At 56.5% G+C, this 25,030-nt stretch overlaps 1 protein-coding gene across 1 annotated transcript in view; it reads left to right on the top strand.

The window, feature by feature from the left end:
- Positions 1–25,030, top strand: part of CACNA1S (calcium voltage-gated channel subunit alpha1 S) — a 100,374-nt gene that overhangs the window by 36,377 nt on the left and 38,967 nt on the right. Inside the window, exons 14-28 of the mRNA XM_065402475.1 lie at positions 76–190; positions 342–435; positions 1,719–1,788; positions 2,700–2,832; positions 3,149–3,278; positions 5,337–5,396; positions 9,848–9,954; positions 11,293–11,380; positions 11,875–11,982; positions 12,848–12,900; positions 15,206–15,352; positions 15,645–15,846; positions 20,681–20,839; positions 21,424–21,534; positions 23,390–23,473. Of these exons, the coding sequence (XP_065258547.1) occupies positions 76–190; positions 342–435; positions 1,719–1,788; positions 2,700–2,832; positions 3,149–3,278; positions 5,337–5,396; positions 9,848–9,954; positions 11,293–11,380; positions 11,875–11,982; positions 12,848–12,900; positions 15,206–15,352; positions 15,645–15,846; positions 20,681–20,839; positions 21,424–21,534; positions 23,390–23,473 (1,661 nt within the window). The remainder of the gene's footprint in view (positions 1–75; positions 191–341; positions 436–1,718; positions 1,789–2,699; positions 2,833–3,148; positions 3,279–5,336; positions 5,397–9,847; positions 9,955–11,292; positions 11,381–11,874; positions 11,983–12,847; positions 12,901–15,205; positions 15,353–15,644; positions 15,847–20,680; positions 20,840–21,423; positions 21,535–23,389; positions 23,474–25,030) is intronic.

Genomic DNA, 25,030 nt, shown 5'->3' with positions numbered 1-25,030 from the left:
GCCTGGGCCATGGAAGGGACTCATTCCTTACATATGAGCATGCTCCCTAAGCTCCTTAGCCCCACCCCCTCTCAGATATCCTGCTCAATGTCTTCCTGGCCATCGCTGTGGACAATCTGGCCGAGGCCGAGAGCCTGACGTCGGCCCAGAAAGCCAAAGCCGAGGAGAAGAAGCGGAGGAAAATGTCCAGGTCGGTGCTGCTCTCTGCTGCTTAAAAGCGGGAACCCCCAAGGGCCCAGGGCTTGCAAATCAATGTGGTCTTGGGTATCATCTCAGCAGCATTCATTGCGTCTCTGCCATGGCCTCACTCCTCACCTCTCCTTTTCGGTTCCCCCGTCCAGAAGTTACCCAGAGAAATCTGAGGAGGAAAAGCTCCTGCTGGCCAAGAAGCTGGAGCAGAAAGCCAAGGCTGAAGGAATCCCCACCACAGCCAAGGTCAGTGCCGCGACCCCTCTGAGCTCGTCTGAACAAATGTCTAGGGGAACTTTCCCCAGCAGTTGAGGAGTACGGTACCGAGCAGTAATGTCTTCCCATTATTTGTTCTGTCGTGCATGAAAGGTGGATGGCCATGTGGGGAGGGAGGGAGATTTCCCCAGGGCCCACGGAATGACTGGGGACAAAATCCTGAGCTTCAGCAGATGCATCTCCGGAGACTTGTAGCAAGACGTCCATTCTGTATGCCCTGTAGGCCCGGATCATTCCTCTGACGAGCGAGCCTGCTTTCCCTGCCCCCTCGCAAAACGCGTGGCGGGGGGACGGGGAGTGGGACTCAGTGGGTACAGGCCCAGGATCAAAGGTCCTGTATCAAAGGACTGTCTCGGTGGAGTTTCCACTCAAGATTTTTTTACACACACGTGTTCACAGACACACACACATGTAGGGCCCGTCAGAGGCCCTTGTCCAACTGGCCAATGATCCTGGCTCCCCTGCCTCATGTTGTTTATTATTAATTATTTCTATTATGGTAGCGCCTAGGAGCAGTGGCAGATTAGCCACTGGGCCCGGGGCCCCAGCCAACTGGGGGGCCCCCGGAAAAAATCTGCCGGCGGCAGCGAAAGCCTGGAGCTGCAGCCGCCAGGCGGGTGAGGCTGGAAAGCCCCCATGCACTGACCCTGTTCCGTGGCAGAAGTGTTGGGCAGGGGAAGCCCCCTCCACAGCAGCCAGACCCTGGTCCCACAGAGAAGCACGGGGGTGGCGGGGGAAGCCTCAGCATCCAGACTCTGGGACTGAAGGAGCTCTCACACCCTGCCGTGGCACGGGACAGAGCTTCTTGGTCTTGGGGCGCAGTGGGGGGGGGGCAGAAAGGAGCAAAAGGGGTTGTGGGGCTGCAGTGGGGGGGCAGAATGAGGAGGACCCTGGGTGGAACGGGGCGGGCCCCAGGGGAAGGGGCAGAAAGGGGTGGGGCTGTGGGTGGGGCCACAGACGGAAGGGGTGGGGAGGGGCCCCCCACTTGCTCTGGCCCAAGGCCCCAGGGAACCTTCATTCGCCTCTGCCTAGGAGCCTCCGTCGTGGGTCAGAGCCCCATTGTGCCAGGCACTGTACAAACACAGAACAAACAGATGGCTCCTGCCCCAATGGGAGATCGGGGGAGCTCTCCCTGCCTCTCGCCTGCAGCATTGTCCCTCTGGCCTGGGGAAGGCTGGCACGCAGAGCCCTGGCAGTGCCACGGGTGGTGTTTCCGGGATGCTCAGCTAGTTGCCTCTCTCTCTCCTTCTCAGTTAAAAGTGGACGAGTTTGAATCAAACGTGAATGAGATCAAAGATCCCTACCCTTCTGCTGACTTCCCAGGTAAGGCTCTGGCTTGATCCTTGCCTCCAGCCGGAGAGATTGAGGGAGCGATGGAAAGGGTTGGGGTGGCTTGCAGAGAGAAATCCCATTGGAGGGCTCTGGTCCCAAGAGAGTGCAGCTCAGCTAGTGGCTTATTACGATGCAGAAAGCCACATGGTTTGTTTCCAGCAGACGCCGAGCTGGAATAAACTCTGTGCAGTTCTCTGCAGCACTTGGTCTGTGTATGAGGGTAGGGGCGTGATCAGGGAGTTCTACCTCTCTCTGGGGAGGATACCAGACTCTGCACATGCCTCTTCCATTGCTTGTGGGGTGTTACTTGCCTCACTGACGGGTGAGTCCTGCTGGCCACTAGGGGGCGCACTAGGAGACATAAGATGGGGGACCCCCCCACACACACTGAGAACAATGAGAGCTGGGAGCTGGGTTTGGCCAGGAGGATTTGAAGTCAGGATGTCGGGGGATACCCCAGGGTTTTGTCCTATGGGTCTCTAATGGCAAGCAGCATCTTGCTCCACAGCGGGAGTGTGAGTACCCCCAGGGGCTGTGGGGTGTGAGGGGAGCCACAGCCCTTCATCTAACTGTGGTGGCCACAATCTCTCTGCCCAGCATAAAAGGAAACATGGCCAGATGTCAGGTTCCTGATCCCTGCATGGAGGGTCAGAGCTGTTCTGCTGACTCATCCTGCAGCTGGACCATGGGGGTCTCATCATCCCCAACTCTGGATGGTTAAGGAAACAATCCCTCATTGGCTGCCCAGGATGGAGAGGGGCCAAGTGATCCTTCTCTACCTCTAAGTTTCAGCTTCTGCTAAGGTTTTTTTTTTTTTTTTTTGGTCTGCTGCTAAGTGAATGACCCCAACATGCGAGCTCAAAGTGACTGACTATGTTTCCCTCCCTCTGGCTGCTCCACAGGTGACGATGAGGAAGATGAGCCCGAAATCCCCCTGAGCCCTCGGCCACGCCCCCTGGCAGAGCTGCAGCTCAAGGAGAAAGCAGTACCCATGCCCGAAGCCAGTTCCTTCTTCATCTTCAGCCCAACCAACAAGTAGGTGCTGCTTCTCCTCCCATCTGTCAGAAACCCAGCAGTGATCAGCGAGGATAGAACCTGGAACCTCCCAACTGAGCTACAAAGTAACACCTTTAACTATAATGGGCTGTTACAGCCTCTGGAGCCAGCTGTGCCCACAAGCTGTCCCAGGGTAGAAGCATGCCGGGCACACAGAATGAGGGGTGCCACCCCCGAGACTCACGCAGGGATCTCCCCAGCTGCACCACTCCCCAAGCTCTAACCTGGGCTGTCACTCAGCCCCTTGGAGCTGACAATGCTTTGACTGCCTGCCTCCCCTCTCTCCCTTCCCCAGGATCCGAGTGCTGTGCCACCGAATCGTCAACGCCACCTGGTTCACCAACTTCATCCTGCTCTTCATCCTGCTCAGCAGCGTCTCCCTGGCGGCTGAGGATCCCATCCGGCCTGTGTCCTTCAGGAACAAGGTTCCCAGGATGGGCTGTTGGGGAAAGCAGTTTGAGCCACCAGAAACGGGCAGCTTCAGGGGAGCTGCTTGCCAGGCTATTGCCTTGTGTCCAAGGAGAGTTTAGTGCAGGGGATGAGGAATCAGGAGTCCTTGGTTCTTTTCCTGGCTCTGGAAGGAAAACCTGTTCCAGGGCTGCAGCAGGGGATTCTGGGTTCTCATTCCTGGCCTGGCACTAACTTTACTTTGTGGCCCTGGGCAAGTCACTTCCTCTCTGTGCCTCACCATCCCAGTCTGTAGCAGAGGGATGATAAAGCTGCCCTGTGAGGTTACATTCGTTCCCCGCTGGGATCTGCTCGGCCCCTGTGGTGCAGGGAGCGATAGGGATACCCGCAGAGCAGTCCATTGCCCTGTGAAGCACTCGGAGACCCCACAAGTGTGGATGGAGTTATTCATCAGAACTCCACAGCTGGAGATGGGCCATTGGGCAGGGTGCAGAGGTGGCACCGAGCATTCGTGCTCTCAGGCGCTCGGCTGGCTGGTTCTTGCTCACGTGCTCAGGGTCCAACCGATCACCATATTTGGGGTCAGGAAGGAGTTTCCCCCCAGGTCACACCGGCTGGCATCTTGGGGCTGGCTGGTTTTGCCTTCCTCTGGGGCACAGATCACTTGCAAGGACCCGCTAGGTATGTCTCAATAAAACAAATCCCTGCCATTGCAGGGGCCTGAGCCATTGGTGGGCCCCTCGATCACTGGACTGCTGGCTCAGGTTTCCATGGAAACCTCAGCAGCGTGGGGCACACAGCTGAGGTAAAATGGGACTGCTCTAAAAAACTGGAATCAGGACTCCTGGCTTCTGCCCCTACCACTGCCACTAACTGCCTGTGTGATCACTGGCAAGTCACTTAACATCACTCTGTGCCTCAGATTCCCCACCTTTAAATGGTCTTGGATTGTAATACTGTGAATGTACAGAGCCTTTCATCTGAGGACCCCAAAGCACTGTCACTAACCTCGTTTTACACATAGGGAAACTGAGGCCCAGAGAGGGGAAATTACTTGCCCAAGGTCACCCAGCTAGATGCTTACAGAGCTGGGAAAAGATCCCAGGAATCCTGACACCTTAGGCCATGGTCCTTTCCCAGAACCAGGAATTGAACCCAGGAGTCCTGACCCTAAATCGCCAGCATTAACCACTAGAACACTGACTGGCGAGGCCACATCTGGAGTACTGTGTCCAGTTTTGGGCCCCCCACTACAAAAGGGATGTGGACAAATTGGAGAGAGTCCAGCGGAGGGCAATGAAAATGATCAGGGGGTTGGGGCACATGACTTACGAGGAGAGGCTGAGGGAACTGGGCTTATTTAGTCTGCAGAAGAGAAGAGTGAGAGGGGATTTGATAGCAGCCTTCAACTACCTGAACAGGGGTTCCAAAGAGGATGAAGCTCGGCTGTTCTCAGTGGTGGCAGATGACAGAACAAGGAGTAATGGTCTCAAGTTGCAGTGAGGGAGGTCTAGGTTGGATATTAGGAAAACCTATTTCACTAGGAGGGTGGTGAAGCACTGGAATGGGTTCCCTAGGGAGGTGGTGGAATCTCCATCCTTAGTGGTTTTTAAGTTCCGGCTCGACACAGCCCTATCTGGGATGATTTAGTTGGGGTTGTTCCTGCTCTGAGCAGGGGGTTGGAATTGATGACCTCCTGAGGTCCCTTCCAACCCTAATCTTCTATGATTCTATGAACACTCTCCCCTCCCAAAGATGGGAACAGTAGCTAGGAATCCTGGCTCCCGGGCTCTAACCCTTGGACTGCTGTGCTCTGCCAAGGATAATCCTTTCCTGACTGCTGTGGGGGCTGGGAGGCTTAATTCATTAGTGTCGTAAAGATGCTGGTGCGAAAGGAGCAGTCACAGTGCAAAGCATGTATGTATTATTGTTGTATTTATTATTAGCACCAGGTGTGCAGTTTCCATTCAGCGGGGCAGTGTGCCGTCTGTCTGCCAAAGCTCCCGGTTGTAGGACGTTCAAATAACATCTGGTCTCCCGAGTTACCAAAACCTCTGCCTGATTTTTATCTTCAGATTCTGGGATATTTTGACATCGGCTTCACCTCCGTGTTCACAGTTGAAATAGTCCTGAAGGTGAGTCACACCCCATTTTTCTGGAGACGGTGCATAATGGGGTGATGCCAGCGGTGAGGGGAGCCGCTGATTGGGGCAGAGCAGAGGCAGGCGTCAGCAGTGGCTGCAGTGAATGGGGAATCTTTGATTGAGGCTGCTGCACAGACAGACACTGGGGGGGTCGCTGGCCAGCCTGTGCCACTTACTGTTACCACTAGGGCGGCCTCCTCCGTACAGCTGGTCAGAACATTTTCCTCAAACGTTTTTCGTTAGTTTCTCCAAAACTGAAATTTGTCATGAAATTGTGTTGATTCTGACAAAAATTCCTGCCAAAAAAAAGCGGTTTGGAAATGTTCAAAATGTTGTTTAGAATTTGATGTCCTTTCTTTTTTCATGTTTACATTATTTCATACCATGGCAGGAGTAACAGCGCATAATAGGTTTCCATCAATACGAACTAGCAACTGCCATTAATGTACGCCCATAATATGCCCTATTACTGTGACATGTCATAATATAATAGAAATTAGGGCTGTCAATTAATCGCAGTTAACTCATGCGATTAAATAAAAAAATCACGATTAGTCGCAGTTTTAATCGCACTGTTAATCAATAGAATGCCACTTGAAATTTGTTAAATATTTGTGGATGTTTTTCTACATTTTTAAATATATTGATTTCAATTACAACACAGAATACAAAGTGTACAGTGCTCACTTTATATTATTTTTGATTACAGATATTTGCACTGTAAAAATGATAAATAAAAGAAATAGTATTTTTGAGTTCACCTCATACAAGTACTGGAGTGCAATCTCTTTATTGTGAAAATGCAACTTACAAATGTAGATTTTTTTGGTTCCATAATTGCATTCAAAAACAAAACAATGCAAAACTTTAGAGCAGGGGTGGCCAACCTGTGGCTCCGGAGCCACATGCAGCTCTTCAGAAGTTAATATGCGGCTCCTTGTATAGGCACCGACTCCGGGGCTGGAGCTACAGGCGCCAACTTTCCAATGTGCCCGGGGGGTGCTCACTGCTCAACCCCTGGCTCTGCCACAGGCCCTGACCCCACTCCACCTCTTCCCACCCCCTCCCCTGAGCCTGCCGTGCCCTCGTTCCTCCCCCTACCTCCCCCCAGAGCCTCCTGCATGCCACGAAACAGCTGATTGGGAGGTGCGGGGAGGGAGGGGGAGGCGCTGATCGGCGGGGCTGCTGGTGGGCGGGAGGTGGGGGGGGGAGCTGATGGGGGGCTGCTGACATATTACTGTGGCTCTTTGGCAATGTACATTGGTAAATTCTGGCTCCTTCTCAGGCTCAGGTTGGCCACCCTTGCTTTAGAGCAGTGGCTCTCAAACCTTTTTTACTGGTGACCCCTTTCACATAGGAAGCTTCTGAGTGTGACCCCCATTATAAATTAAGAACACTTTTTTATATATTTAACACCATTATAAATGCTGGAGGCAAAGCGGGGTTTGGGATGGAGGTTGACAGCTCACAACCCCCCATGTAATAACCTTGTGACCCCCTGAGAGGTCCCAAACCCCAGTTTGAGAACCCCTGCTTTAGAGCCTACAAGTCCACTCAATCCTACTTCTTGTTCAGCCAATCACTCAGACAAAAAAGGTTTCAAAGTAGCAGCCGTGTTAGTCTGTATCCGCAAAAAGAACAGGAGTACTTGTGGCACCTTAGAGACTAACAAATTTATTTCAGCATAAGCTTTCGTGGGCTACAGCTCACTTCTTCAGCTGCATAGAATGGAACACACAGACAGAAGATATTTATACATACAGAGAACATGAAAAGGTGGAAGTACGCATACCAACTGTAAGAGGCCAATCGATTGAGATGAGCTATCAGCAGCAGAAGAAAAAAAACCTTTGAAGTGATAATCGAGATGACCCATAGAAGGTGTGAGGAGAACTTAACCTGGGGAAAAAAAATTCAATTAGTGTAATGACCCAACCATTCCCAGTCTCTAAAGTTTGTTTACATTGATGGGAGATACTGCTGCCTGCTTCTTATTTACAATGTCACCAGAAAGTGAGAACAGGCGTTCACATGGCACTTTTGTAGCTGGCATTACAAAGTATTTATGTGCCAGATATGCTAAATATTCGTATGCCCCTTCATGCTTCGGCCACCATTCCAGAGGACAGGCTTCCATGCTGATGACGCTCGTTAAAAAAATAATGCATTAATAAAATTTGTGACTGAACTCCTTGGGGGAGAACTGTATGTCTCTGGCTCTGTTTTACCCACATTCTGCCATATATCATGTTATAGCAGTCTCAGATGATGACCCAGCACATGTTGTTCATTTTAAGAACACTTTTGGTGCAGATTTGACAAAACGCAAAGAAGGTACCATGTGAGATTTCTAAAGATAGCTACAGCACTCAACCCAAGGTTTAAGAATCTGAAGTGCCTTCCAAAATCTGAGAGGGACAAGGTGTGGCACATGCTTTCGGAAGTCTTAAAAGTGCAATATTCTGATGCAGAAACTACAGAACCCGAACCACCAAAAAAGAAAATCAACCTTCTGCTAGTGGCATCTGACTCAGATTATGAAAATGAACATGCGTCGGTCCGCTCTGCTTTGGATTGTTATCAATCAGAACCCGTCATCAGCACGGACGCATGTCCTCTGGAATGGTGGATGAAGCATGAAGGGACATATGAATCTTTAGTGCATCTGGCATGTAAATAACTAGTGACGCCGGCTACAACAGTGCCATGAGAACACCTGTTCTCACTTTCAGGTGATATTGTAAATAAGAAGCGGGCAGCATTAGCTCCTGCAAATGTAAACAAACTTGTTTGTCTGAGCGATTGGCTGAACAAGAAATAGGACTGAGTGGACTTGTAGGCTGTAAAGTTTTACATTGTTTTATTTTTGAATGCAGTTATTTTTTGTACATAATTCTACATTTTTAAGTTCAACTTTCACGATAAAGAGATTGCACTACAGTACTTGTATTGGGTGAATTGAAAAATACTATTTCATTTGTTTTTTACAGTGCAAGTATTTGTAATCAAAAATAAATATAAAGTGATCAGTGTGCTCTTTGTATTCTGTGTTGTAATTGAAATCAATATATTTGAAAATGTAGAAAACATCCAAAAATATTTAAAGAAATGGTATTCTATTATTGTTTAACAGCAAGATTAATCAATATTAATTTTTTTAATCGCGATTAATTTTTTTAATCGCTTGACAGCCCTAGTAGAAATATTATTTTAATATAGTTTATTTTAAAACTCTTTAAGGGCAGCTGCCACTTAGCATGGATTGAAACAGCTTCGCTTTTCTTTTAGATCAAAATGTCTCCTGTTTGTGTTGTAATGAAATAGTTTGACACTGGAGTTACAATGCAAACAGCAGACGTTTTGACCCAGAAGAGAAGAGAAGATGTTTCAATCAGTGCTAAGTAGCAGCTGCCCTTAACTGTTTTAAAAATGCACAGATTAATCCATTCCAAGGCCAGAAGGCACCATTACGATCATCTGGTTTGACCTACTATGTGACACAGACCATAGAACGTAGAGAATGCCTTTAGAAAAACATCCTCTCTTGATTTAAAAATTGTCAGTGGTGGAGTCTCCACCACGTCCCTGGGTAAATTGCTCCAATGATTAATCACCTTCACTGTAAACAATTTACACCTTCTTTCCAGTCTGAATTTGTCTAGTTTCAACTTCCAGCCATGGGACTATATTATGCCTTTCTCTGCTAGACTGAAGCACCCGTTATTAAATATTTAAAATAAAATCAATAGAATAATTAAACGATTATGTCATTTTACGACACCAGTAGTAGTAGTGTATGCCACAGACATGTCATTAAATAATAGAAAAATAAAAATATTAAACAAACAAAACAAAAAAGAAATAAAATAAAATAAAACAAAACAAAATTTCAAAGTGTTCCAGAACCAACATTTTTCAAAACTTCCATTTCATGGGATATTTTGAAAATATTTTTTTTGTTCCAATCGGGACCAAAACCAAATGATGATGTGTCGAAATTTCCCCCGAAACAGAAATGCTGAGTTTTGACCAGCTCTGCTCCTGAGTCCCGCCCTAGACGGAGCAGTCAGAGAAGGCCCTGCGGGCCGTGCTCTACTGTGGCCGGTTGGGCATCCAGGGAAGCATTTGTTTAGTGGCTGTCAGCCCAGTTCCTAGGCCACAGGTGTCTGCGTGAGAAAAGCACCATCACAATTGGCAGCTGGGCCAAAAACGGGCTGTGGAGAATGAACTCCCTGGAGAGACTCCTGTGGGGTGGGGCTGAGGCTCGCTGGCTCGGTGGTACATGATAAGCTTCCTTTACTGTGCCTATTCTGTGGATCTAGAGAGGACTTAAGTGTCCAGGGCTCCAATCTGGCTTCTTTCATGAGCAGCAGTCACTAAAAAGAAAGAGGATCAGAGGTGATCTGCCCCATTCCCATTAACTCCCCTCTGCTTCCCTTCAGATGACCGCATACGGTGCATTCCTTCACAAGGGGTCCTTCTGCCGGAACTACTTCAACATCCTGGATCTGCTGGTGGTTGCTGTCTCCCTCATCTCCATGGGAATTGAGTAAGCACCCGTTGTAGCAACAGGTCTGCCTGTTCAGCAGAGGATAGGGCCATCTGCTGTGCTGTCATCTACGTTGGCAATAGAGACGTAGGATGGGTTAGGCCATTGGTCTGTCTAGCCTAGAATCTCACCTCCAGCAATGACCAGTAACTGATGCTGCAGATGGTAGGGATGCACCTGGGCAGACGCAGGGCTATAGATGGAGGGTGGGGAGTAATTCCCTCCTGATCCCTGTGACAATCAGCCTGTGCCCAGAAGCATGTGAGTTGGTTGATTCCCCTTGCATTAGCATTCATACACTATTCAGTGCCACAAAGTCATCCAGCCACGCTGTTGGGAGTAAGGAAATAAACAACCCCTGAGAATAGGGAGGAGAGGCTATGCCATGAATTGGATACGCAAGGATTTTGTGGGCAGGCACCCACTTCAATCTGGAATTGCCTTCCTCCTCCCTCAAGTTCCTTCAGGACTCCTGGGTTCTGTTCCTCACGGTGGGTGGGAATGTGGCCTAGGGGCTAGGGCTCAGGACAGGGATGTCAGTGATCCTGGGGGCTAGGCCCAACTCTGCTACTGATGTACTGTGCAGCCGCCTGCCCCTTACAGGAATGGTGGGAAGCGCCTGGAAGTGCTGCCCTTGGGGAGCTCTGTCAAACTGGATTGCAATCCCCTCCTAGAACACATGACAGCCTGGCCCCGCCAGAGCATGCTCCCGGCCTGTCCTCCTGCCCCTGCCGCTCTGCACCCCCCGGCCTGCCCCCTGCAGCACACCGCCAGCCGGCCCCCCAGCACGCCCCTTCCTGCTCTGTACCTCCCGGCCTGCCCCCTGCAGCACACCGCCAGCCTGCCCCCCAGCGCGCCCCCTCCCGCTCCGCACCCCCCAGCCTGCCCCCTGCAGCACACCGCCAGCCGGCCCCCCAGCACGCCCCTTCCCGCTCTGTACCTCCCGGCCTGCCCCCCAAGCATGCCCCCCAGACTGCCCCCTCCTGCCCCGGCCACTCCACACCCTCCAGCCTGTCCCCTGCAGCACACCGCCAGCCTGCCCCCCAGCATGCCCCCTCCTGCCCCTGCTGCTCTGCAACCCCCGGCCTGCCCTCCAAGCATGTCCCCCAGCCTGCCCCCTCCAGCATGCCCCCTCCTCCCCTGCCTGTCCCCCCAGTCTGCCCCCTCCTGTCCCTGGCAGGTACAGCTCCCCTGCCCATGTTAGAGGGGCACAGGTGTTGGCTCTCCCCCGATGCATCGCTGCAGGCCGGTTTGGCTCCTGACGGTGTGTGAGGAGCTGATTTGTCTGGCCAGATCCCAAGCTGGCTGAGTCACCCCGTCTCCCCCCGCCCTCCCCAGGTCCAGCGCCATCTCCGTGGTGAAAATCCTGAGGGTGCTGAGAGTCCTGCGGCCGCTGCGGGCCATTAACAGAGCGAAGGGGCTGAAGGTGAGAGCAAGGGGGGGACAAGGGCCCTCCATAGGGGGTGGACACGGCCCCCCTCAGATCTGCCACAGGAATCCAGGGCCTGCCAGATCATGGGCCATCTGAGCAGGATCCCAGGACTGCACGTCCCAGGGCTCAGGCCACCTGATTTCACTCTCACCCGGGTGTTTTGTTAGGTGTCTGTGGGCAGCTGGGAGGCAACCCATTGGTTTTGTACTAGTTCCCCTGGCTGCATCTGGAACAGCCGCTTCCCCTGCACACCAGTGTGGTGCCGGGTCCCCCGTCCGTGTCTGGGATGGCCGCTTCCCCTGGTGTGGTGCTGGGTCCCCCATCCGTGTCTGGGACGGCCGCGTCCCCGGCACACCGGTGTGGTGCTGTGTCCCCCGTCCGTGTCTGGGATGGCCCCTTCCCCTGCACACGGGCACGGCTGATACCCACAGCAGGTCGTGGTGCTGCAAGCCTGGCCCATCTCTGCATTGGCCTCTCTCTCTCTCTAGCACGTAGTCCAGTGCGTGTTCGTGGCCATCAAGACCATCGGCAACATTGTGATTGTCACCACCCTGCTGCAGTTCATGTTCGCCTGCATCGGGGTGCAGCTCTTCAAGGTGAGAGCCCCTCCCGGCCAGAACCCAGCGCTGGTATCCCCCAACCCTCCCTGTCCTGGGGAGAGCTGGGGTGGAGCTGAGCTCAGGGAAGCACCAGGAAGTGGCTCCCCTTCGTTTCTTTTAAGAGAGGGGATTCTCCCATGTCAGAAATTCAGAGGGAGGCCGAGGACCATCCCCGGCCATCCCCTTGGGGGTACCAGCACGCTGCAGGCAGAACAGGGCAGTGTATGCATAATCTGTGCCCAAGCAAGGCAGCCCCATGGCCCAGTGGGAGTCAGCCAATTTGGGGGTCTCTTCCCAGCTTTGGTGCTGACCAGCCAGGTAGCCTTGGGCCAGTCCCTTCCCCACCTGTGACTCGGTTTCCCCCGCCCACTCCAGCTCCCCACCGTGTTGCAGGATCACAGGTGTTTCCTCCTGACCACCCGTGGCACTGCAGGCAGGTCTGCGCTTGCGCTGTTGTGCGAATGGATGAGGTTGACGTGACTCTTTGGCTAGAAGTGCTACGGGTTGCTGCAGCAGTGGTCTGGCCTTCGGGCCCTGCAGGGCTCCTAGGGGTTGTTGGTGCTGCTGACTGCGCAGGGAGAGTTGAGGGCTGGCACATCTGGCTGGGCTCTAACCACCTCTAAGGAAAGGCCCAGCTGGGGTAGGGCCCAGACGCTCACGGCCGGCACTAACCAGCCCCCTTTCAGGCTGGAATGGGCCGTGGAGACGCTGCCCCCTGGGTCGGGGCCAAGCCGTGGGGTCATGTCAGGATGTACTGCAGTTGCCAGCAGCTGCCCTTGTCCTTGCTCCCCAGGTCTATCAGTCAGGCCCCCTGCGGTTCACAGTACAATCCCTGATTCTTCTGCTCTCTGCTTAAACCTAGGGGAAGTTTTACAGCTGTACGGATCCAGCCAAGATGACAGAAGAGGAATGCAGGTAGGCGCCCCCTGTCGTCACTGCATGTACCTCACAGCCAGAGCGCAGGGACCGGGGGTGTCATTGCCTGAGGGGGGACTGGTGGGGAAGGCGAGGAACCAGTCCTGGTTTGTTGTCTCTTGTGCTCACAGCCTGCTCCCGGGAGCCTGCTGAGCAGAGGAGCCCAGGTGTGGGTCTCTATGCAGAGCAAAGCCTGCAGCACAGGGCAGTTTGCTCTAGGGGTCAGAGAGCCGATGGGAGTGTTGAATGGCCAGGACCAAGGAGGAGTTGGGCTCGTAAACCAGAGGAAGGCCAGGCCAACGGTTAAGGCACTAGCAGGGTTGCCAGGTGTCCGGGTTTTGACCGGAACGCCTGGTCGAAAAGGGACCCTGGTGGCTCCGGTCAGCACCACTGACCAGGCCATTAAAAGTCCAGTCAGCGGCACAGCAGGGATAAGTCAGCCGCGGCTTCTGGAAGCAGGAGCATGTCCCCCCTTTGGCTCCTATGTGTAGGGGCAGCCAGGGGGCTCCGTACGCTGTCCCTGCCCCAAGTGCCAGCTCTGCAGCTCCCATTGGCCAGAAACTACAGCCAATGGGAGCTGCAGGGGGGGTGCCTGCGGACAGGGCAGCACGCAGAGCCACCTGGCCGCGCCTCCGCATAGGAGCCAGAGGGAGGACAAGCCACTGCTTCCGGGAGCTGCTTGAGGTAACCGCCGCCCAGAACCTGCACCCCTGACCCCATCTCACGCCCCAACCCCCTGCCCCAGCCCTGATCCCCCTCACGCCCTTGGCTCGGAGCACCCTCCTGCACCCCAAACCCCTCATCCCCAGCCCCACCCCAGAGTCTGCACCTCCACCCCCCAACCCCCTGCCCCAGCCCGGAGCCCCCTCGCGCACCCTGAACCCCTCATTTCTGGCCCCACTCCGGAACACACACCCCCAGCCCAGAGCCCGTACCCCCTCCCACCCCCCAGTCCCCTGCCTCAGCCCGGAACCCCCTCCCATACTCCGAACCCCTCGGCTCCATCCCCCAGCCCGGAGCCCCTCCTACACCTCAAACCCCTCATTTTTGGCCCCACCCCAGAACCCGCATCCCCAGCCGGAGCCCTCACCCCCTCACGCATCCCAACCCCCTGCCCCAGCCTGGTGGAAATGAGGGAGTGAGTGAGGGTGGGGAGAGCGAGTGACAGAGGGAGTGAGCAGGGAGTGGGGCCTGGGAGGCAGGGCAGGGCTGTTCAGTTTTGTGTGAGTAGAAAGTTGGCAACCCTAAGCCTGGGACTGTCTTGTGTTTTATGGAACGACCTGGAAAAGCTCTTTCAGGCCTTCTTCACTCATCATCAAAAGCAGGAGCAGAAGATGGCAGCCCCCAGGCATGGGTGGTGGGTATAAGAGGCCAGAGGGAGCTAAGCCTCCCCAAACAGACGGCCTGCCGCCTTTGGAGCGCACCGCTGCCAAAAGGGTGGGCAGCCCGGCTGTGGTCCTGCCCGCACTCCACTTGAGCTCCCGCTCCCACTCATCCTCTTCCTGTCCCCAGTCTGCTTGCAGGGGAGCCTTGCGGGAGGGGGTGAAGAGACACACGCATGCACGAGGGGTGAGCGGCCGGAAGCCGGTGGGCAGGCAGGGGAACCCCAGGGGAGGGGCCGAAGAGGCGCAGGCGGGGATGAGTGGGGCAGGAGCTGGAGCAGAGGCGGGGCCATGGTCTGGGCACACGCAGCCTCCCCAAATGGAGGAGTCACGTGCCGCCCATATCCCCAGGTGTTATGTCACCTTTGCAGGTCCCCTTTCAGACACGCTAGTGGGTGAAGTACGTGTCTGGGTGTATAGGGGGCTGCCCTGGGGCATGAGTCTTCCTGGCTGTGGAAGGGCAGAGCTCATCCCGGACGGCAGGATTTGCCATGCATGAGGTGGGATTTGCCAAGCTGCTCCAGCCTGTAGATCCAGGCTGCCACCTGATCCCAGGTACTCCGGGGAGAGGCACCAAGGGTGGATCTTGAGGCTGCTGGGCAGGTTGTAGACGGGTTGTAGCCCTGGCATCCACATGTGATCCTTCCTCAGCACACCCTGATTGCATGACTGCCGATTCCTGTTATTGTCAGAACTCGCATACTCGGCCATGGTGCTTGTCGCGACCAGCACTGGCCTCTGGCTTCCTGCAGCTGTGAGTTCCCCAGGTTGATTTGGTGAGACAGTAACGTGCTCTGAGAAGCATGGAGTCTTCAGCAGGCGGGCACGTGTGTGTCATGGGCAAGGGGACTGGAGAGTTTCTGGGCCCAGTCCCCCGCTCGCTCACCCCTCGTCTGTAAATGCGCCGCTGCCTCCCGTTCCAGAGGCAACTTCATCGTGTACATGGACAGCGGCCCCAAGCAGCAAGAGCTGTACCCGCGCGAGTGGGTGCACAACGACTTCCACTTCGACAACGTCCTCTCAGCCATGATGTCGCTCTTCACCGTCTCCACCTTCGAGGGCTGGCCGCAGTGAGTCCGCCGGGGGGAGCACGCAGCATGGGGACCGGGCACTGGGTCAGGCTGCACGGGGGGAGATCCCAGCACCCCACTGGCGCTGCTGCCTGGCTGGGGAATGCCATGTGAGGGGACTTCTCCCGAAGATGGAGAGAGGGGTCAGACCCCCCCCACCCCCGATCAGGGGCACAGAGGTGCCAGTGCAGTCAAAGGGGAAGCAGCTGTCTGGGATGTCCTGACCTCTCTGCCTTAGCTCAGCTGGACTGAGCCGCCCCCCCATGCAGCTCTCTACTCGCTACCCCCCCAGGCTGCTGTACAAGGCCATTGACACCCACACCGAGGACATGGGCCCCATCTACAACTACCGGGTGGAGATCGCCATCTTCTTCATCATCTACATCATCCTCATCGCCTTCTTCATGATGAACATCTTCGTCGGCTTTGTCATCGTCACCTTCCAGGAGCAGGGCGAGAGCGAATACAAGAACTGCGAGCTGGACAAGAACCAGGTACTCCCCGTGGAATCCCCCCCATGGAACCTCCCCCACCCTGCAGAGACCTCCCTCCGACCCCCCAGTCTCCTCCCACCCCAGCCCCCATGACCTGGGTAACTCTCGGTTCCAGGGATGCCCAGGCTCTGGGTGCGAGGAGCCAGTTGTACCAGAGCTAGGTGCCAGGGTCTGGACGTGGCTAAGCGTGCGGGATGAGTGCCAGCTGGATGAGAGCCGGGGTGCCCTAGCTGGGTGTGAACTAGGCAAGACCAAGGTGCAGGGGACCCCAGGCAGGAGAGGCCGGGAGCCCAGGCACGAGGGTGTGTCCAAGCTGCAGAGTTGAAAGACGAGACCCCCTGTTCTTCTGTGCCTCTCTCTGTCTGCTCTCTGACACCTTCACCGACACATCCAGGCTTGGCCACCACACTGGGAGCCCAGGATGGTTCCCATAAGCCAGGCTGCACAGACCACTAACTTAGGGTTACCATATTTCCACAATCAAAAAAGAGGACACTGGGCGGGGGGGGGGGGGGGAAGTCCCGCTCTAGCCCCGCCCTGCCCCCATCCACTCCAACCCACTTCCCACCCCCTGACTGCCCCCCTCAGAACCCCCAACCCCCCTCCCCGCTCCTTGTCCCCTGTCTGCCCCCTCCTGAGAACCCCCCACCCTAACTGCCCCTCTAGGACCCTACCTGTCCCCTGACTGCCCCGACCCTTATCCACATCCCCACCCCATATTCACACCCCCGCCCCCAGACAGACTCCTGGGACTCCCATGCCCTATCCAACTGCTCCCCGCCCCCTGACAGGACCCCCAGAACTCCTGACCCATCCAACCCCCTCTGCTCCCTGCCTGCCTCGACCCCTCTCCACACCCCTGCCCCCCGACAGTCCCCCCAGAATCCCCAACCCATCTAACCCCCCCTGCTCCCTGTCCCTGTCCCTGACTGTTCTAACCCCTCTCCACACCCCTGCCCCTCTGACAGCCCCCCCAGAACCCCCGACCCATCCAACCCTCCCCTCCGCTCCCTGTCCCCTGACTGCCCCCCTTACCGTGCCGCTCAGCTTAGAGCAGGTGTCTGGCTCTGCCCCGCCCGAGCGGCGTGCTGAGGCTGTGGAGGAGGGGGGGCAGCGGGGGAGGGGCTCTGGCCACCGCTGCCAGCGCCGCCGCCGCGTTCCCTCACAGGCGCACAGCCCCGCCCCCCAGCGTTGCCGGGCGGCGTGGTAAGGCTGCAGGGGTTGGGAGGAGCTGGGAAGGGGCTTTGACTGCCGAGGCCCCAATGCGAGCGGCGCTCGGCCGCCCCGTCAGCCGCTTTTCGCTCTTTAAATAGCCGACCGGGGGAAATCCCGGACATTTTTAGATTTTTAGAAATCCCCCCTGGACGGCTATTTAAAGAGCGAAAAGCCGGACATGTCCGGGGAAACCTGGACGTATGGTAACCCTACACTAACTAGTTGTAACGGAGCAAGACTCACCACCATGGCGCCTCCTGCTGGCCATTCTGGAATTAGCTCAAATCCTTCCACAGGGCGGCCTCCTCCGGTGGTGTCTCGCTCGCCGTTACTCCCGCTTTGCTGTCTCCACTACTCTGTGACCCGCGTTGCTCCCCGGCGTCCTCTTCTCTCCACTGTCTCCCACCCCTTTCGGGGGGACTGGCAGTCTATAGTCCAGCCACTCGCCTCAGTGGCCTGCTGCAGTCACCAGTCTAGTCCCTTGCTCCAGGGGCAAACTGCAGTCTGTGTGGGCCACTTCCCTCAGGGCAAGTGGGGGGCAGCCCTAGCATGTTGTCTGCCCTTCCTCCGGGGCCTCAGTCTGGCAGCGGTCAGCCAGAAGCTCCTTCTGCTCTGCTACCCTGCCCAGCACTGCTCTAGCCATGGTGCTCCTAGGCACCCAGTCCTTCTCCCTAGCAGGCCAGGGAGAGACTGCCTTTTGCTCTGTTGAGCAGCCCTTTATATATGGCTTCTGCTGGCCCTGATTGGCCGCTGCAACAAGCCTCCTGATTGGCTCGCCTCTCTAATGGGAGGGTTCTGCGCAGGCTCCCTCTGGCCTGCTTTAATCCTTCCTCCCTGTGTGGGGCAGCCGCCCCACCACACTAGCGTATTGGCTATGTGGGAGCAGCACAGTATCGACCCTTTGAGCTGCAGTGGGGGCCTGCCCCAAGTCAGTAGGGTGACCAGACTTTCCCGATATTTAACTCTCGGTCCTGTGTCCCGACCAATCTATGATGGACATGAATCCTGCATGACAGTCGTGGCGGGAACTAGCACCACTGGGAATGCTGGAGGTCCCTCATGCGGTGTGGCTCGGGCCCAGCTGCGAGGCTAGTGTGCAACGGTGGGAGCATTTTCTGCACCTTCTTAAAGGGAGCAGCAGGTCCCACTCCCGAGGGGGCTCCCCACCCCATTTGTCCCAATATTGTAGGGCTGCCAGGCCTCTGGTTGGTGCAGAGCTGGTAGGCTCCCTACCCAGATGGCTAGTGGTAAAATCTCCCTCCGGGTCCTAGGTGCAGGGACGGCCGGGGGGCTCTGCGCACTGCCCCGCCATGAGCACCGGCTCCGCAGCTCCCATTGGCTGGGGACCGCGGCCAATGGGAGATGCTGTGGCGGCACCTGTGGGCGAGGCAGTGCACAGAGCAACCTAACTGCCCCTCTGCCTAGAAGCCAGAGGGAGATGTTGCCACTTCTGGGGAGCTGCCTGATGTAAGCGCCGCCCGGAGCCCGCACCTCTGCCCCAGCCCTGAGCCCCCTCCCGCACCCAAATTCTCTCCCGGAGTCAGCACCCCGAACCCCCTTCCTGCACCCCAACCCCCTGCACCAGCCCTGTGACCCCCTCTTGCGGCGGGGGCCAGAGCAAGGCCGTGCGTCCCTGACCTGCGGCTTGCAGAGGGGTCCGGAGCCGGGGCCGTGCGTCCCTGACCCGCGGCTTGCAGAGGGGGCCGGAACCGGGGCCGTGTGTCCCTGACCCGCGGCTTGCAGAGGGGGCCGGAGCCGGGGCCATGCACCCCCCTCGCAGCTTCCTAGGGTTGTGCACTCCCCTCCCCCATGCCTCCGGTGTGCCCCCCCATGTGTCCTGATATTTTACTCTTGAGATCTGGTCACCCTACAGGTCAGTGACTGGCGGTGGCCTGCCAACAAGGGGTGGCGGTGGGCTGGGGAGCCCCCTTGGGAGTGGGACCTGCTGCTCCCTTTAAGAAGGTGCAGAAAATGCTCCTACCATTGCACACTGGCCTCGCAGCTGGGCCCCAGCCACACCCCATGAGGGACCTCCGGCATTCCCAGTGGTGCTAGTCCCCGCCACGACTGTCATGCAGGATTCATGCTGCCCCCTGTGCCCTCTCCCCCGCCCAAGGAAAGCTAGAATATGGCCCTATATGGCCCATTCCTGCCTGGGAGTGCAAGGGGCTCCGGCTTCCCACCCAGACTAATAACTGGTTAGAACTGGGTCCAGGAAGGGCAAAGTCCAGGAATGAGCCGAGGGTCAGAAGCCAAATGCCAGAGCCGAAGGCGTGGTAAGCCATGGGCAGAGCTGGGGATCGATGCCAGAAATTTGAAGCTGGAAGGGAGCAGGGACTGGAACAAGGGCAAGTGATGCTGCAGGCAAGGTACCCGGTAAGCAGCCGCTGATCTGCAGTGGGGGCCGGGCTTAGAACCGTCAGGGGCTGTGACCTCTCTCTCAGTTCCAAGGTAGTGCAGATAGGCTCACTGATTGCTTTGCAGCGAAGTTAGTCAGGTACTAGGCCAGCGGCTGGTCCTAGCTGGTCTGATACCTGACAGCACCCCGCTTCTTTTAGGGTTGCCTCCCTGGAGCCCTTGGGCTGGGTTTCTTGGGGAACCTGCAGGAGGTCCAGGGCATGGACATGTTCCAGGGATTCCCACAAATGCTCTTCTGGGCCGCATCCCTCCCCATCACGCAGCTATTGGAGTCGTCCCTGGACTCGGCGGGAGTCCCGAATCCGCTGGCCCATGCGTTCCTCTTGGCCCAGCCCAGTTATTGGCAGAGGGGGAGGAGTAGCATGGGGTGGGAAGGGATTCTCGGTGAAAGGTTTCAGGAAGGAGATGTGGAACAAGGGGTGGACCTTGAGGGATTCTGGCAGCTGCAATCAAAAGGTTACCGGGTCAAGTTTTTCTGTGATCACAAATGGCCCTAAGGACTTGTGGTCCAGCTTCACAGATGGATGGGTGGATCTCAGATCCTGAGCACCTGGGGTTGTTATGAGTCTCATGCCCAATGTGCAAGAACAGAGGGAGTTAACCCAGGCGACCTGGGCCAGAAGGGGCCGAGAGCAGAACGCCCAAGTGATTGCTGGTAACCGTGCACCAGGGCAGCCTGAAGTCAGAGGGGGCAGAAATGTTTCATTACAACAATTCTCCTATTGAAAATGCTGATGCTGTTGAAAACGTGTCCCTTCTGATGAAATATCATTTGGAACCCCCTCCCGCAATGAAGCGTTTTGCTAGCGTCAGCCATTCAGCCATTTTCTGAATGGAATGTTTGGGGGGGTTTTGGTTTGATTTTTCATTTCGAAACAAACCACAGATTTAAGCTGACGAAGGTCGAAGGCGGCGGGAAACATTCCCGTTTTCTCAGAGCAAAACATTTAGATCGGCTCCAAACACAACTTTTGTTTCATGGGAACTTTCTAATTTTTATGTTTTCAGAACAGGGAAAAAAATGTTCAAAATCACAGGATTTCCTGCGCAGTGAGAAATCGGGTCTGGCCTGGCTCTGCAGGGGAGAGGGGCAGGGAGCGGAGCTGGAGGTTTTACAGCTGGGAGTGTTTCATAATTGCCCACGGTGCCACCTCTGCTCCACGGGCGTCAATGCTTGACCTTTTTCCTCCTGTCGCTCCAGCGCCAGTGTGTCCAGTACGCGCTGAAAGCCCGCCCTCTGAGACGCTACATCCCCAAGAACCCCTATCAGTACCAGATCTGGTATGTGGTGACCTCCTACTACTTCGAGTACCTCATGTTCTTCCTGATCATGCTGAACACCATCTGCCTGGGCATGCAGGTGAGGAGGGAGCAAAGTTAACGACCTCGCTGTTGGGTGGCAACCTTTGATCACTGTCCATGGGGCCTGGGGGTGGGGTGTCCGAGACCACCCTGCTCTTGGTAGCAGACTAGCAAGCCATCAAAGTGAGACTCAGGCTGGGCCACTGGTCGGGTGCCCCTGGATATCTGGGTTTGGATCTTGGCTTGGGATACTTCAGGCAGTTCAGCATCACTGCTCCAGGGAGGCCTCTCCTATGGAAAAGCCGCGGGTGCTATAGGTGAGGAGGGAGGGACGGTGGCACAGCTGTGTGTGAGTGTGGAGACGCCCCGGGCTGCGGATCAGGAGTCAGGAACATCTACAGAGCTGTGGGGCAGGACCCAGGGCTGGAACAGGGAGGGGGCTAGGGGGCAGGACTATTGGCAGAGCTGTGTGTGGAATGGGGGAAAGCATCACAACTTCTGCTCACATTCCAACCCTGCCAGAGCTCTAGGTTTGTATGTTGGTCTCAGGCTCTCACATCTGGCCCAGAATCTGAGAGCCCAGCCCCATACCTGCTCCCCATAGCCCAGTGGGCTAACCTGTGCCTCTTCCTGGCTCCCCAGCACTACAACCAGTCAGCTGAGATGAACCACCTCTCGGACAACTTGAACGTGGCCTTCACCATCCTCTTCACCCTGGAGATGTTCCTCAAGCTCATGGCCTTCAAAGCCAAGGTGAGTGTGGGGTGAAAGTCTGGGGGGCATGGAGAGGGGTGCTGGGGGGGTGCATAACGTGACCAGGATGTGGGCAGCCGTGCCCAGTGGTTGGAGCAGGAGTCAGAGCCCAGGGTCAGAACTGAGTTCTGAGTTCAGAGCTGAGACAAGGCAGGAGCTGTCCCAGCCATGGACAAATGCTTTGAGTAGCCACTGGACTGCTGCTACTGCCGCTGCTGGGCTTAAGAGCCTGTCCGCTGGCTCTCCCCACCCCTCAAGCGCGGTATCCATAGGCAGCCTGCTGCAGGCCAGCTGTGCTCGTTGGGTTGCCTGGAGACTGGCTCCGCTGCAGACCCCGATTCCTGACTGGCAGGTGCGAGTCCGGAGGGGGGCCCAGGGGGTGTGAATCTGGAGGAGGGCAGGGGCTCACCCCAAGCGGTAGGCATGGCATTTTCTCCCCATGCGGCGTCCCAGGAACACAATCCCCTCGGAGCCTGGGGCCCCGGAGAGACCTGCCCACGCCCAGTCACTCATGTGGACAGTGCCACTGAAGTCACCTGGGCAAGGGCTGCAGGCTGACCTGGCAGCTCCTGAGGGGAAGAGCAGGGCCAATCCAGGCCACAAGGGGGAGCCCTTCCTCCAGCTACCTGTTCGCCCAACACCCCCACCCCCACTCCGCTGCTCTCACTGTCCTGGGTGTCTCTCCAATGGGGGTGGGAGGCTAGTGGTCCTCCCTGGAGCTCTCCGGACCCCCCATCAAACCAGGCTTGCGTGTGAGCGGCCCTGGGAGAGCCCCTGAACCTCCCCCCACCACAGCCACTGAGCCACGTGAGAGGCGAGGCAGAGCCCCCTGCCTCGCCCTGCAGGCATGTCCCCGATGCCCACTGAGAGACGGCCATCACCTCCGTGGTCCCTGTCGATGTGCCCGGAGGGGAATCCCTCCCCTGCCCGACCTCACGAGCGATTCAGCCACGTGAGCCGCTGCTCCATGGGCTGCCTTGGCATCCAATGGTCGCTTTTCCCTGAACCCCACCAATGCCAGCCCTCGGGGGTAGAGAACCCCAAATGTGGATGGTCCTCTGGGAACCAAGCCCCCTCCAGGTCATCCCTCTGAGCGTAAGGGATAATCACAGGTTGTCTTGCTGCCACTTGGTTCAAACAGATCCATGCCCACCGGGCACTTACCTAGTACAAGAACAGCCTCCTCCAGCCTCCCCCTGCCTTCCCTATACGCCTGTAGCCCCAGGCAGCCAGCGTGGGGCATGCCGCAAGAGCCGCTGCTTGCGACCCATACACAGTGATGTGGGCCGGGGCAGGTGCACTGCAGGGAATGTTTCCCAGTGCAGCTCCTTGGTCACACACCTCCCCTGTACTTGCGAGCCGTGTCTTCCCCGCCATCCCAGCCCTGACTCGAGCTCCCTTGATGGACAATCACACTGTTGCTGGGCCTGTTGGGGGCTAGGAGCGTTCGTTCCCTGGCGTGCCGAGGACTCGCCCAGAATAAGCATCGGCACCAATCAGCTGGGAAGGTCTGACCCCAAGAGCTCAGTGGGTGCTGGGTTCTGCCATGCCAGCGGATAAGAGTAGACATGGAAGGAAATCTAAATCCAAGCTCTGCAGTGCTCTCTCCATCTCGAGGCATGGGGGGCAGCCTGGCCGTGCTGGCTGTGTTCTGCGTGGGCGAACGGAGACCCTCCCTCTGGCACGGTGAGCGGGGCAGCGGTTTGCAAGGGAGAAAGCGCACTGCGCTCAGGAACGGCAGGTCTCCTCCGCAGGGAGTTTATAACCCCCCTGTCTGACCCTCAGCTTCTTCCTTTCCTTTCCCCCTGTTCGGCCCCCCCAGTCATTCCCACCTCATTACTCTCTCCAATCTCAGGGCTATTTCAGCGACCCCTGGAACGTCTTTGATTTCCTCATCGTCATCGGTAGCATCATCGACGTCATCCTGAGCGAGATCGATGTAAGTGCCGCGGTGGGCGGAGGGAACGTGTCCGAGAGCACAGGCAGGACAGTGATGTCATGGCAGTGACAGCCTTGGCAGGCTGCCAGCGTCCCACTGTCACATGGGAGGCCCGGGTTCCTGCAGGACTGCGCGGGACACCGGTCCGGCTGGCGGACCAACCTGGGCCGGGCAGAAGGAGAATGGGGCAGGGGCGTGGGCACACGGGTTAACCCTTCTCCTCGCTGTTTAAGAGCGCTGATTGGATCTCTCCTCAGCCATTACACAGCCATGGTGGACCCCCCCAGCCTCAGTGACCCTCACCCCACCCCTCCTCCTGAATCTGCCTGGAGAGGTACCCTGTGGAAACTGCCCTTGTCCTGGGACAGAACCAGAACCTCAAGCTGACTCCGCAGTGACATATGCCAGTACTCCCCAGAGGCTGCACCCATGCCGTGCCCTGCCCGTGTTCTTTAAACACATGCCCAGATGGCTAGTAATCAGCTCATTGGCCTGAGATCACCATAGAGATGGCTGAAAGGGTTCCCCTTGCCTCATGGTCCCTATAAGAAGTTTCTGCCCTGCGCTCCGTGAGGGTCAGGCACCATTTCAATCTGCTGCGTGTGCTTGGAGTGTGTCAGTGTGTATGACGATTGCCACATATACCCGGTGCCTACTCTGTATATGTGTGCCTGTATATCCAATATACACCGGAGTATATTCGGTATATACCGTCTACATGATACCACACGTGTACGCTGCAGTGTGTATGTACCGAGCAGCCTGCATACAGGAGCATTGTCAAAGAGGCGTGCACGGCGCATTGCTGGGAGCTGTGTACCTCGTTGTTAGCACGTGGCACGGAAACTGGCTCCATACACACATCGGGTGTGCGGTGCGTACAATCGACCCAGCTGTAGTCGGAGAAGTAGCTTCCGAAGTGAGCACTCCAGTGGGGTTAGCACGTCCTCGCTAATAAAAAAGCCCATCCAGTTGTCACTGCAGAGTGTCCCCGCTCTCTGTGCTGTCCCAGAGTAGCATTGATCCGTTCCCCCGCATCTGAGAGCGAACCATCGGCAAGGAGATCCGGCCCGGAGGAGATGAAATGTCATCCTCTCCTGTTCTCGGGCACAGCTTCCCAGCCCCAATGCACACCAGTCCTGCATGGTGGATTGCCATCCCTACAGCCCAGAGGAGCCCTCTGGCTGGCTCCGTTCTCCTGGGGCAACTGCACTGGCTGAGCGAGCTGCCGAACTCCAGAGAGCAGGACTCCTCAGAGCCGCCCCCCACCGGGTATTGGGTCATTGGCTCCATTCCCATGTCACCACCAGCTAACAGCAACCAAAAGCCCTCCTAAGCAGGACTGCCACCCCGGCTTTAGTGACCGGCACTGTGTCAGCCCCTCCACTTTTTCACCATTCCCAGCCAGCATGAAGGACAAACCCCTTAGGGAGCTTGCAGAGGTCCCCAAATTGCCTGCTCATTTGGGCAGTTGCCAGCTGCTGTCAGGAGTTCCAGGCAGAGCAGCAGCTACCAGCCTCTTTCCCCAAGCGCCGAGTTGCCATCGAGCGGCTCTGT

The sequence above is a fragment of the Emys orbicularis genome, chromosome 4 (genome assembly GCF_028017835.1).
Source record: "Emys orbicularis isolate rEmyOrb1 chromosome 4, rEmyOrb1.hap1, whole genome shotgun sequence".
Lineage (NCBI taxonomy): Eukaryota > Metazoa > Chordata > Testudines > Emydidae > Emys > Emys orbicularis.
This window is presented reverse-complemented; position numbering and strand designations above follow the sequence as displayed.